Source organism: Topomyia yanbarensis, chromosome 3, assembly GCF_030247195.1.
Source record: "Topomyia yanbarensis strain Yona2022 chromosome 3, ASM3024719v1, whole genome shotgun sequence".
Classification (NCBI taxonomy): domain Eukaryota; kingdom Metazoa; phylum Arthropoda; class Insecta; order Diptera; family Culicidae; genus Topomyia; species Topomyia yanbarensis.
This window is the reverse complement of record NC_080672.1, coordinates 1792439-1804800: the sequence shown is the minus strand read 5'-3', so window position 1 is coordinate 1804800 and position 12362 is coordinate 1792439. Positions and strand designations below refer to the sequence as shown.

The 12362-nt window shown below is 41.8% G+C and overlaps 1 protein-coding gene across 4 annotated transcripts in view; it reads right to left on the bottom strand.

Annotated features, from left to right (window-relative positions):
- Window positions 1-12362, bottom strand: part of LOC131694246 (protein draper) — a 72471-nt gene that overhangs the window by 25464 nt on the left and 34645 nt on the right. For all 4 annotated transcript variants that reach the window (XM_058982792.1, XM_058982790.1, XM_058982791.1 and 1 more), the window contains exon 2: window positions 1243-2527. In XM_058982792.1, coding sequence (XP_058838775.1) covers window positions 1243-1678 — 436 coding nt within the window. In that variant the 5' untranslated portion in view covers window positions 1679-2527. The remainder of the gene's footprint in view (window positions 1-1242; window positions 2528-12362) is intronic.

The window sequence follows — 12362 nt, the reverse complement described above, 5'->3', positions numbered from 1 at the left end:
TAATTCGAAAAGTAAGTGTAAGCCCAACGAATAAACTTTCAGACAGTTTGACTCTAATCAGAATCTTCACTACAAAAATATCTTCATTCAAATAAGTGCTTTGAATACAGATTTTTTTTAAATTAATCATCTTTTTCACCTTTGAAGTTCTGCAAAAAATTTAACTTTTGTCCTCAAGGTTTAATATTTTAAGTAAACTCTAATCAATCTGTTTACAAACACAGAAAAATGTTAAATTTTGAAAAATCCAAAATGAAATTTTGAGGTGATGTCCAGGTAGGACACTCCGGTTATGTCACAAACATTACTCACCCATCTTTTTTTTGCATCGCTTCATCTACCAATAACGAACGACTTAATTCAACGCCTTCTTTTCGGTCTTATTTGGCAGTAGAATGGCCTGAATATCAGGCAACAAACCACACAGGGAAATATTCACACCGGAGAGCAATTTGTTCAGCTCTACGTCATTTCGAATGCTCATTTGCAAATGACGAGGGATGATCCTTGTCTACTTATTGTCACGGACAGCGTTTACTGCCAACTCCAATACTTTGGCGGCAAGATATTGCATCACTGCTGGCAGGTAGTCGGGTGCTCCGGAACCTTCAGCTAGCCGTAATAACCCTATCTCAGCAAACGATGAATTCGGTCGACAGGACGTATTGGTGTAGCTAGCACGAGTGTGACACACGAATGATGCCACACTCGCCCCCGGATTTATACTTGGTTCAGTTTATGATCGAAGCCAAAAGGGCCGGCCAACGAACAAAAATAGTTTACTTCCATCGTCAAAGAGGTGGAGCTTAGAACGAAAACTAGTCTGGCTCGCTTGTAATCGAAGTGTACGGACCAATCATGGCACAGATAATAACCGTTTTCACTAAATCCGTTATTTTTGTTATTTTCATTTATTGTACATTCTACAGAATTAGTTACAAAATTGTTGTACAATTGTTTCCAATCAGATAGCGCACATCTAATGTTTTCATTCAGTACAACAGCAGATATTCAAGTTAAAAAATAGGGTGAAATCCCGGGCGAAAAATTTGAAATGTTAGAAGTATTCTACTCATAACGCAAACTGACGAGTCCAAAGATCAGTGATCGGAAAGACTGTATCTTTCCAACAAACCAGTATAAATAACTAGTTTATTACCAAATTTTGATTATTAACATGGAATCATATCTATGAAGATTAAACTCACATTCAAGGTTAGAGTATTTCTATGATGAACTTACTTATATTGCACGTCTTTCCGACGTATCCTTCATCGCAGCGACATTCCTCTGGGGCAACACATTCTCCATGCTTACAACCTTTACTGCAAACTGGTATACACCTCAGACCAGCATCGTTCTTCTCGTACCCACCGCAGCACTTTTTCAGTATTCTCTCCTTCGTCACACTGGTGGTTTCATTCACGATTTTCGTTTTCACCCTGTACGCCGAGCATCGGGGTGGGACAGCAACACACCACTTCTGATATCGCTCCTGATATGTAACTTCTCTGGGAGCAGTAACGAAAAGTTGAAACTGCTCGACCTCCTTGCACACATTCGGCCCCTCCAAATCATCGTCGACCACCACTTTATCCAGTTGACCTGCTACCAGAATGGCAGACAGAACTACACCTAATCCTAGCGTCCTACAACCTATCAGTCGTTGATATTTCATTGTGACTAATTTTTTGTTTCAATCGAGCACACGATTAAAAGATTTGTATATAAACATGTGTACAATTGCATAAAAAATAAACAACACGTCTGCTCACAAATACTTTGTTGGCTTCACGATTAAATGCATCGAACTATTCACATTCTCCCACAGCTTTTCTAGCGAATATATTTATTTTTCCTTTCGAGATCGGTTTGAGTCACACTTGTTTCCTTCGTGGAGCATTCCACATTTGTGCCACTGATTGCTGTAGTTTCATTCATAAAGATTTTTCCTAGTGTCGCTGAAACGCACACGTGCGATTTGAGAATCACGACCAACTGGCAAATTGATTGGAGAGCATGAGAACCGACTTGTTCATGATTCAGCCTTCCTCTGCAGATCGATAGGGGCTGCAACACTTTACAGTTTCGTAATCGGCTAGGCGTCGTTGATTGTATCTACTACACACACACACACCGATCAGTCGATGTACTGAATGAAACATGAACTAAACCAACAACTTCAAACGATTCTCAGCTTAGCGCGCACCAACGAAAGTGAAACAGGAAGAACGAACATTTACACTCGACGGATCAAATCGACGACGATGTATTCGTGCGGGTCTGTGTGCAGATGCAGTAATTTTTCAATTGCTCGCGATAGAACTGAAGCCCGCACTTCCTTCTACAGCTGATAACAACAGCCCTCACACTATCAGTGGTAGTGGATATGTTAAGAGTACGGTTCGCTGGTGGTGGACTTTTCACTTCTTTGTTTACTGATTGAGATGCTGATGCATCATCTTGTAGACTGATGATAGAGTGCAACAAGTGGGATGCGAGAGCTATTGATAGCGATCAACGATATCTGCGAAAGAAAGAAAGAAAATAAACTGTTAGCAGTGTTTGTATGTGCGAAATGAATATTATTTAACAACTCTTGATAATTGTGACGGAAAGATAGGAAGTTGCGACGAAGGTTATGCACCACGTCCGAAAATAATCGATCCGATCGCAATCCGCTCAGAAGATCATAACGAAATGCTTTCACAATTATATCATTTATTGTAAACAGTTTGTCATATTTTTTCGTTATTTAACTACCCAAATCTAATTTATGACATCAACTCCATAGCGTTACAGATATTTCCTTTTGATCGGAAAAGGTATGAAATAACAATTTCAAATGCAGATCTGTGGCATTACTCACATAACAGTCCATTCGTAGATCTTACGAATTCTATCTAAAATGGGGTTGTTTTGTCGAAAGGCACAATTACACACGTTCATATGCTGCAATTGTCCCGCGAAGCAGTGATGGAAAACGGTCAAGTGTTTATGCACTCAAGGTTCACTTCATAACTACTCCAGCACAGTCGTAGAGTTGGCGCTGTTGATGAAAGAAGAAGACTCACACAGACAACCTGAGGATATTTTTTTTTCTATGACTAAAGTTTTCATCACAGCACATAACTGCTATAGGCGCCAGTAGTTGTAGGAGTAGATCGGTACTTCTATTTACCACCACGGGGTGTGAAATTACCTCGCTATTAAAAGTGATTGTTTAAATCGTTTCCATTGTGTGGTCGGTTGCCAACAGGAACATGGTTCCACTTTCAGCACGCATTTGCCAACACCTCAATTAGGACAACTACGGCTCCTAAAATTAACCAACCAAGCGTGGAAGTGTTAATTGTGCTCTTTCTAACTGTTAATTTATGGTGCAAATTGGTTGTCACATCTGTTCTAGTGAAATGCCTGATACTGAAGTAGTCAGAAAGAGAGATTGTGTATCGTCTTCGAATGAGCATTAAAATTTCATTTGCCATATGTACACTCAGGTTTTTTTATGCGGTTTTTTCGGCGCGGAATTTTTTTTACGCTGATTTTCAAATTTACTCGGTTTTCATTCACACGGATTTTTTAATTTACGCGGTATCCATTAACGAGGTTCCCATTAACGCGGATTTTGAAATTTACGCGGTTTTAATTTACGCGGCCTGTATCTCCCGCGTAAAAAACCTGAGTGTATTTCAATTGTTCGTCCCTCCATACACGTAGAACTAGAACTCGTCAACAGTAGTTCGCGTGTCTTAGGTTGCAAATTTTCGAGAGCAACATTTTTCGGACCAGTGATTACACAGCCGTTTGTTTTTGTTTCCACCAAAGCTATTTGGTGTGTATAAAATAAAGCCAACTTTCAGCTGATGTGAGCAAATACCTCACGCAAGAACAATTGTCATTGCATTTAATTTGGTCTGTTCGTTCAGGAAGGAGCGCAAATATTTTATATTTATTGCCATCCAAATTATACGATTCATTACCTCTTTGTTATTTACAGTCGAAAATATTTTAATGTGCGTGCTTTTTTAGTTATGTTCCTTTAAGGTGTTACATACCGTTATTTTTCTCTCAATTCAAGAAATCGGAAATTCCTGCTTTATCTGAAAATAAAATCACTTGAGAACATTTTCCCAGGTTTCATAGAGATCCAAGTAATACATATATCGAAAGTTACTACATTTCAAAGTGCGCCTTGTGTGAGAAGAGTAGCGGTAACTTGAAATTTTAAACTCGATTATCTCGAAATGTGTGATAACGATATGGAAAGGGTATGTCATATTAATGATTTTTTTCATTACTCTCCCTCCACCATAAGTCACAACCGCCCTAAAAGCGTTACGCGAATCTATGAATAAAATAAATTAGAATGAAACTATCGTACGCTATACCTTTATAAAAATCCAAACTTTCCTTAATTTTTCCACACAAAAAGATAGTAAACCCCTTAAGCTGAATCATGGCTCAATTAAATAAGGATTGGTTGTCAAGATCTCATGCCGTATTGGCTTTGACAATCGAGAGGTTTATCGTTCAATGGCTGAGTAGTTCCGTTCTAAATTATTACGATCACCCACCAAACGAACAAACATTATTGTTTGGAGCTTGCAGTGTTTTAAACAGTCTAAATATTGGACTACGGATGTTACACACACGACGGCCCTTGTTTGTTTCGGCAACTTTTTTTTTCAATTTGTTTATTTGATAAGGCACGTATGCGTTAGCTTAAAGGTGCCATTTTTTCATTGTTTTACATTTTGAATTTCTTAAAACTAGGGGGTTACACATTTCAATATTATTTTGTTTTATATAATGAAACTAAAAAAAAAACTTTACAGCTAACTTACACATATAAAAGAGGGTATAATATAATATTCGTAAGATTTGGGGGACGGGTTATTTTGTGTGTTCTTTGTATAGTAATTCACTTTATGATTTTTAGAAGGGAAAGATTGTAGGAGAAATTAATTATTAACTAAGCGGAACATTTTACAAGCTTATTAACTAGAAATAAGTAGAAAGAGTGGTTCTAGATTAAGGGGAATTAATTAGGGCTATTTTAAAGTAGTGGTACTGTTGGGCATTTCTTATCGAGATTAAATATTGATCAACTAAAACTAAGCACATAAGTTTTGGGAATATATTCAAGGGGAGAAGGGGGTGAAGTCATACATCTGTGTATCAGAGACATGCGAGAGAGGGTGGACAAGGCTGAACGGGGGGGGATATAAACTTTCAGTTTCCGGTATCAGGAATCAACGACCAGGATTACAGATTCGAACGGATGTATCAAGTATTGGGACGCCGGGCGGTTTTCCTCGAGCCGGCAGGGGTTCCTCCAGACGATTTCGTAGTACGGCTCAGATACGGATCGGGAACACACCGCGCTGCGTGTGTGATGTTGTACTGTAGATCTCGTGCTGTTGGTTCATTCGACAGATGTTTTGTCTCGTCTTGGAGTCGTATCAAACCATCGTTGGGGTACGGTAGGCGGAAGAGGGCACTTCTGGGAATGATAAGAGACAAGATAGGGGCATTTAAATTTGGATATTGATGGTTTTGAGTAACGTGTATATAAGGGACATGTAGAGAATATCGCGGCTTGCTAGTACATCTCGAACCGGGACATTGGGTGATCTTCCTCGGGCCCGAAGGGAATCGAATAGTTGAGATCTGGCAGAACAGTACTCGGCGCATGCCCAGACAACATGTTCGATTTCGTGATAACCGTTGCCACAAGCGCAGATGCCGCTATCCACGAGCCCAATACGCCGGAGATGTGCGTCCAGCGTGTAGTGATTGGACATGAGCCGAGACATCACGCGAATGAAATCCCGACCCACATCCATCCCTCTGAACCAAGGTTTCGTCGATACCTTAGGGATTATCGAATGTAGCCACCTTCCCAGTTCACCATTGCTCCATGAAGTTTGCCAACTTTCGAGGGTTCTCTGATGAGTAATACTGAAAAATTCGCTGAAGCTAATTGGTCTTTCATATATGTCACCTTGTAAAGCGCCCGCCTTAGCTAAAGAGTCCGCTTCTTCATTACCTGGAATGGAGCAATGCGAGGGAACCCAAACTAAGGTAATCTTGTACGATCTTACAGACAAATCACGCAGGCGCTCCCAGATTTTCCCCAGAAAATATGGAATGTGCTTTCTAGGTTTCATTGAACGGAGAGCCTCGATTGAGCTGAGGCTATCCGAGACAATAAAGTAATGATCGGTGGGCAAAGTATCAATGATCCCAAGGGTATACTGAATAGCAGCAAGTTCTGCGACGTAAACTGAAGCAGGATCATTGAGTTTGAATGAGGCGGTGAGGTTTTGATTGAATATACCGAAGCCAGTGGAGCCGTCGAGGCTTGACCCGTCGGTGTAAAACATCTTGTTGCAGTCGACTTCTCGAAATTTACTATGAAAGATGCTTGGGATCACTTGCGGACGTATGTGATCCGGGATTCCACGAATCTCGTCTTTCATGGATGTGTCGAAGAATACAGTTGAATCAGAAGCATGAAAGAGATTGACACGGTTGGGATAGTATGAAGAAGGATTGATATTTTGTGCCATGTAATCGAAGTACAAGGACATAAATCGGGTTTGAGAATTGAGCTCGACAAGCCTTTCGAAATTTGCAATTACCAACGGGTTCAAGATATCGCATCGGATGAGCAATCGATATGAGAGTTCCCAAAATCGATTTTTCAGCGGAAGGACGCCCGCCAGCACTTCTAAACTCATCGTATGTGTCGAGTGCATGCAACCCAAGGCAATACGCAAGCAACGATACTGGATTCGCTCCAGTTTGATGAAATGTATGTTCGCAGCGGAGCGAAAGCAGAAACATCCGTACTCCAACACTGATAATATCGTTGTTTGGTACAGCCTGATTAGGTCTCCTGGATGGGCACCCCAGCATGTTCCAGTTATTGTACGGAAAAAGTTGATCCTTTGTTGGCACTTCTGTTTCAGGTACCTAATGTGACATCCCCAGGTACCTTTAGAGTCGAACCATACCCCGAGATATTTGAATGTTGAAGCCTGAGCAATAGTTTGATCCATTAATTGAAGCTGTAGTTGCGCTGGTTCACGCTTTCTAGAAAATACGACTAGCTCAGTTTTCTCCGTGGAGAACTCGATACCCAGTTGGAGAGCCCATGCAGACAAATTGTCCAAGGTATCTTGCAGTGGTCCTTGCAAGTCGACGGCTTTAGGACCTGTAATAGAGACCACACCGTCATCTGCAAGCTGCCTTAGCGTGCAGGAATTGACAAGACATTCGTCAATGTCATTCACGTAAAAGTTATAGAGAAGGGGGCTTAGACATGAGCCCTGGGGAAGACGCATGTAGCTAATTCGTGATGTCGATAAATCACCATGCGAAAAATGCATATGTTTTTCAGACAGCAAGTTTAGCAAAAAGTTGTTTAGAGTCGGTGAAAGACCATGCTGGTGCCGCTTCTCAGAAAGAATTTTGATAGAAACTGAATCAAAAGCCCCCTTTATATCTAGGAAAACTGATGCCATCTGCTCTTTGCTAGCATAAGCCATTTGAATTTCTGCTGAGAGCAACGCAAGACAATCGTTCGTCCCTTTGCCTTTGCGGAAACCAAATCGTGTATCTGACAGTATGCCATTTGCTTCAACCCAATTATCGAGGCGAAACAAGATCATTTTCTCGAACAACTTTCGGCTGTCCTGTATCCGAAAGTTGTTCGAGAAAATGATCTTGTTTCGCCTCGATAATTGCAATCGGTCGATACGAGTTGTGGTCGGAGGCTGGTTTTCCTGGTTTTTGAATGGCGATGACCTTCACTTGCCTCCAGTCATGAGGGACAATATTACCCTCAAGAAACTTATTAAATAAATTCAACAAGCGTCTCTTGGCAGAGTCTGGCAGATTCTTTAACAAATTAAATTTGATTCTGTCTGGCCCTGGGGCTTTATTGTTACATGATAAGAGAGCAAGTGAGAACTCCACCATCGAAAACGGTGTTTCGTTCGCGTTATTGTGAGGGGACGCGGCGCGGTAGATCTTCTGTGCCGGGGCGGAATCCGGACAAACCTTCTTGGTAAAATCGAATATCCAACGGTTTGAATATTCCACGCTCTCATTGGTACTGTTTCGATTTCGTAAGCGCCGGGCCGTACTCCAAAGAGTGCTCATCGATGTTTCTCTCGTTAGTCCGTCGACGAGCCGGCGCCAGTAGCTACGTTTTTTGGCTTTCATCAAACTCTTCATGCGCGTTTCCGCCATCGCGTACTGTCGGTAGCTATCTGGCAGCCCGTCGTCCCGGAAGGTCTTATACGCAGCGGCCTTCTCCGCGTACACGTCTGAGCACTCTTTGTCCCACCATGGATTGGGAGGACGCCCGCGTGAATTCGCGTCTGGTACGCGTTTAGTCTGAGCTTGAATCGCGGTATCAAGAATCAAGCCAGCCAGGAACCCGTACTCTTCCTCCGGAGGAAGCTCTTGTGTCGATTCTACTTTTTCGGATATCGCGGACGCGTAGCTCTTCCAATCAATATTTCGTGTGAGGTCATACGAAACATTGATTGTATTCGGTGGCCCTGAACCGTTAGCAATATTAATTACGATTGGCAGATGGTCGCTGCCGTGGGGATCAGAGACTACCTTCCACATGCAATCTAACCGCAGCGATGTCGAGCAGAGTGACAGGTCTAAGGCGCTCGGGCGCGCTGGAGGGGCAGGAATCCGTGTCATTTCACCCGTATTCAAAATGGTCATATTGAAGTTGTCGCAAAGCTCATGGAGTAGGCTGGATCGATTATCGTCATGAAGGCAACCCCATGCCGTGCCGTGGGAGTTGAAGTCACCTAAAACTAGCCTCGATGCGGGGAGGAGTTCCGCAATATCGCAAAGCCGTCGGTGGCTAACTGAGGCTCTAGGGGGGATGTAGGTGGAAGCAATGCAAAGGTCTTTGCCTTTAATTCTGGTTTGGCAAGCGACAACTTCAATGCCTGGTGCCGAGGGGAGGTCGATCCGATTGAAAGAATAGCACTTTTTGATCCCCAAAAGTACTCTTCCGTAAGAGTCTTCTCGATCCAAGCGAATAATGTTAAAATCATGAAAGTGTAGGGTTATTTCTGAAGTGAGCCATGTCTCGCATAGGGCAAATGCATCGCATTTCAAATTATTTAGTAAGATTTTAAACGAATCGATTTTCGGGATAATACTTCTGCAATTCCACTGTACAACAGTGATTAAATCCTTGACCTCGTTCGATGAATTAGCCATCGAAGGATACAATCGCTGAAAGGAGGGGCCATTTCGCAGTGAACTGCATCAAGAATGTTTTTACTGCGGGGAGAAAGCTTATCAAGATACTTTTAAGGGGGTCAGAAACGTTCAACGCGGTAAGAATACGGTCCACAATGTCAGAGAAATTTATTAAGCCAGCACTGTTTTCTTTCTCTGGCTGAGATATGGGAACACTTGGGGTTTTTGATGTTCCTGGAAGTGCTGGGAACTCCTTTTCTGAGCTCAGGTTACTGAGACCGGGAGCGACTTGCTTCGGTTTTACAACAGTACTTCCTTGAGTAGTTATTTTAGGGGGACCATGAAGAGACACCTTCTGGCCTTTACGACGAAGCTTGGAAGAGGAAATGTTCTTCCTTTTTCTACTACTTCTAGGCACAGCAGAAGATGTTCCCTCCTGGGGTTCATCACAGTCGCCTTCGTCAGTAGACAAGTTGGTAAAGATGTTCGTAGAGACAGGTGGCGTAGCTATCTTAAGCATTTCTGCAAAAGATCGCTTAGAGCGTCCCTGAAGGGAACGCTTAAGATTTTCCTCGCGCTGTTTGTACGCGGGACATGAAGGGAGATCATGTGGGTTTCCCCCACAGTAGAGACACTTTTCTACATCTCCACCACAGGAATCACCCGCATGATTCCCACCGCATTTCCCACAGCGGGCTTTATTGCTACAATGGGAGGCTGTGTGTCCCAATTGTTTGCAATTAGTACAGTTCATGACCCGCGGCACAAAGAGGCGAACAGGTAGACGAACCTTGTCAAAGAGGAGGTAATTGGGCAGGGCAGAGCCGGCGAAGGTCACCCGATAAGAGTCTGAGTTGACGTATGTTTTCTTCCCGTCAGCTGCGACTGATGCTGAATGCAAACGTTTGCATTCCAGTATCTTCACTGGCTTAAGCATGGGGTCTTTGAAACAGCCAGTCCCATATTTTAGCAGGTCCTCGCAATTCAGACTCGAATCGGAAACGACTCCACTGACTTCAACCCTGCTAGCTGGAATATACACCCTGTACTCCCTCGTAAAGGGCTCGTAGCCAGCAATATCATTTGCCTGAGTTGAACTGTTAACAACCACCCGAAGCTTATCAGGGCGAATTTTCGATATTTCTGTCACGGCCGAATACCGGTCTGTCAGAACGCGAGAAATCTGCAACAGATTCAAACACTTTTTTTCTTTGGTCCGGAAGAAGATCACAAATGGCCCGGTGGCCGAGCTCGGATATACTTTGAGCCGAGGAGCCGATTTTGTTTCGACGTCCATCTCACCTTGAGACGAACCGCCGTCAGGGGAAGTCATTTTTGCACGGGCCTATTGCCCAGTGCACGTTATTAAGACAACCAAGAAGGGGAAACGAAAACTAATACTTAGCTTGTGTAGGTAACGGTATCCAGACGGCTTACTAGAAGAACACTGCTTCACTTCACTGACCGGCTAACGGTACAGAAACAGAAACACAAAAGAAGGGAAAAAATACTGAAACCTTAACTAGGCGTAGAGTGTGCAAATAACCTTGAACGCGGATTAACACTATTTGTCGCTATAGAGTGTACGGACCGATGACAAAAGACTTCTATCTCGACTGAGTGCTCGATAACGAATGGTTCGGAAACTTGTCGCAGTACATAGAAAAAAAAAATCCATCGCATCAGACAGTTTGCATAGTTTTATCTTTGATGGCAACAAGGATATAATTATTGAGCTGAATTTTAGAGGAAATCATTGTAGAAACAGCAACATAGAAAATTATCATGCATGTTGCAATTATCCACGAAGAAAATATTTTCTTCGTGGATAATTGCAACATGCATGTATGTAAGCACTAATCAAAGTATATGTATTTTCCGTACCTAAATTCAAATGAGGTTGCCCATGCGAAGAGTTCGGTATGCTTCTTTTATTTGAACAAAAATTTCTTCAAGTTTATACATCAGAATAAAAGGAATGGCTGGCGTCCAAAAGGTGGTAATCTACATTTTTTTCGCATTTGTTTAGTTCTAATTAATCCACGTGCATTTTTGTTTAGTTCTAATTAATCCACGTGTACTGTCATTAGAGGAATTTGAAAATTATTTTTTTAGTTTTTCTGTCTGTAGCAGTAAAAGTTGCCCATGGAGGTAACCCCAATACTAGCTGGCGTCCAAAAGGGTATACTCGAGATTTCTCGTTCGTTTACCGAGGTTTTTTGGAAAATGTAGTCTATCGATGCGCCATCTAGAACTATTATACTGTAGCTTGTATACCAGTATAAAAACGATTTTAACGGATTTTTTCTCGAAAATTCCAGTGAAGGTGTCATGCCTCTATATTGTAAAACTACTGATAAATATAGGATCAAATGACACACAGTGGTCGGACAATGAAAAACCGGGGTATCAAATACTATCTTTCGTTTGGAGTTATAGTTTTAGTATCTTCGGAAAAATTGCTAGATAGGGCCTAGCACTTTATTTGATGGAACCAAATTAGTTCGGAATTCAGTCGCTAGAGTAGTGCAACTATAAACTTGTTTTTTAATAAAACTAGATAGACATATGGTGTCTTCGAAAAAGTTGTAGGTCATATTACTATAAATATATCTTCTCAAGATGCAAACTTTGTGCTTTCGAGATAGTGCTTTTTTGGAAATCATGTACTTCATGTTAATTTTTACCCAAAGTATATTTGTTTTTATCTAATTGTGTATCATTTATTGTTCTACTGGATACTGAAGAACGAATTACAGTGATATGAGAATAGTTTGCATACGGTTTTAGTAAAGGAAAAATATTTTTTAAATCATAAAAAATTGAACAAATTCGATCTTTTTTACTTCGCGTTGTTATATGTTTTTTTTTCTTTTTTCGAGAGTTTTCCTACTGGAGCAGTAGAGCTAGGTTCTCGGAAGGTCTCCCCGTCAGAATCACATACTACAATTTGCAGACGAGACAGGCAATGTCGCCCACTAAAACACTACATTAGGCCAATTGTAGCGGGCCGTGATTCTGAATGTGATATTCATTGTACGGTTCAGGTATGTGCGGGCGTAGGGACTCGCGATCGCGTGTATCATCGCGAAGAGCTCGAGCATTTGTACGTTAAC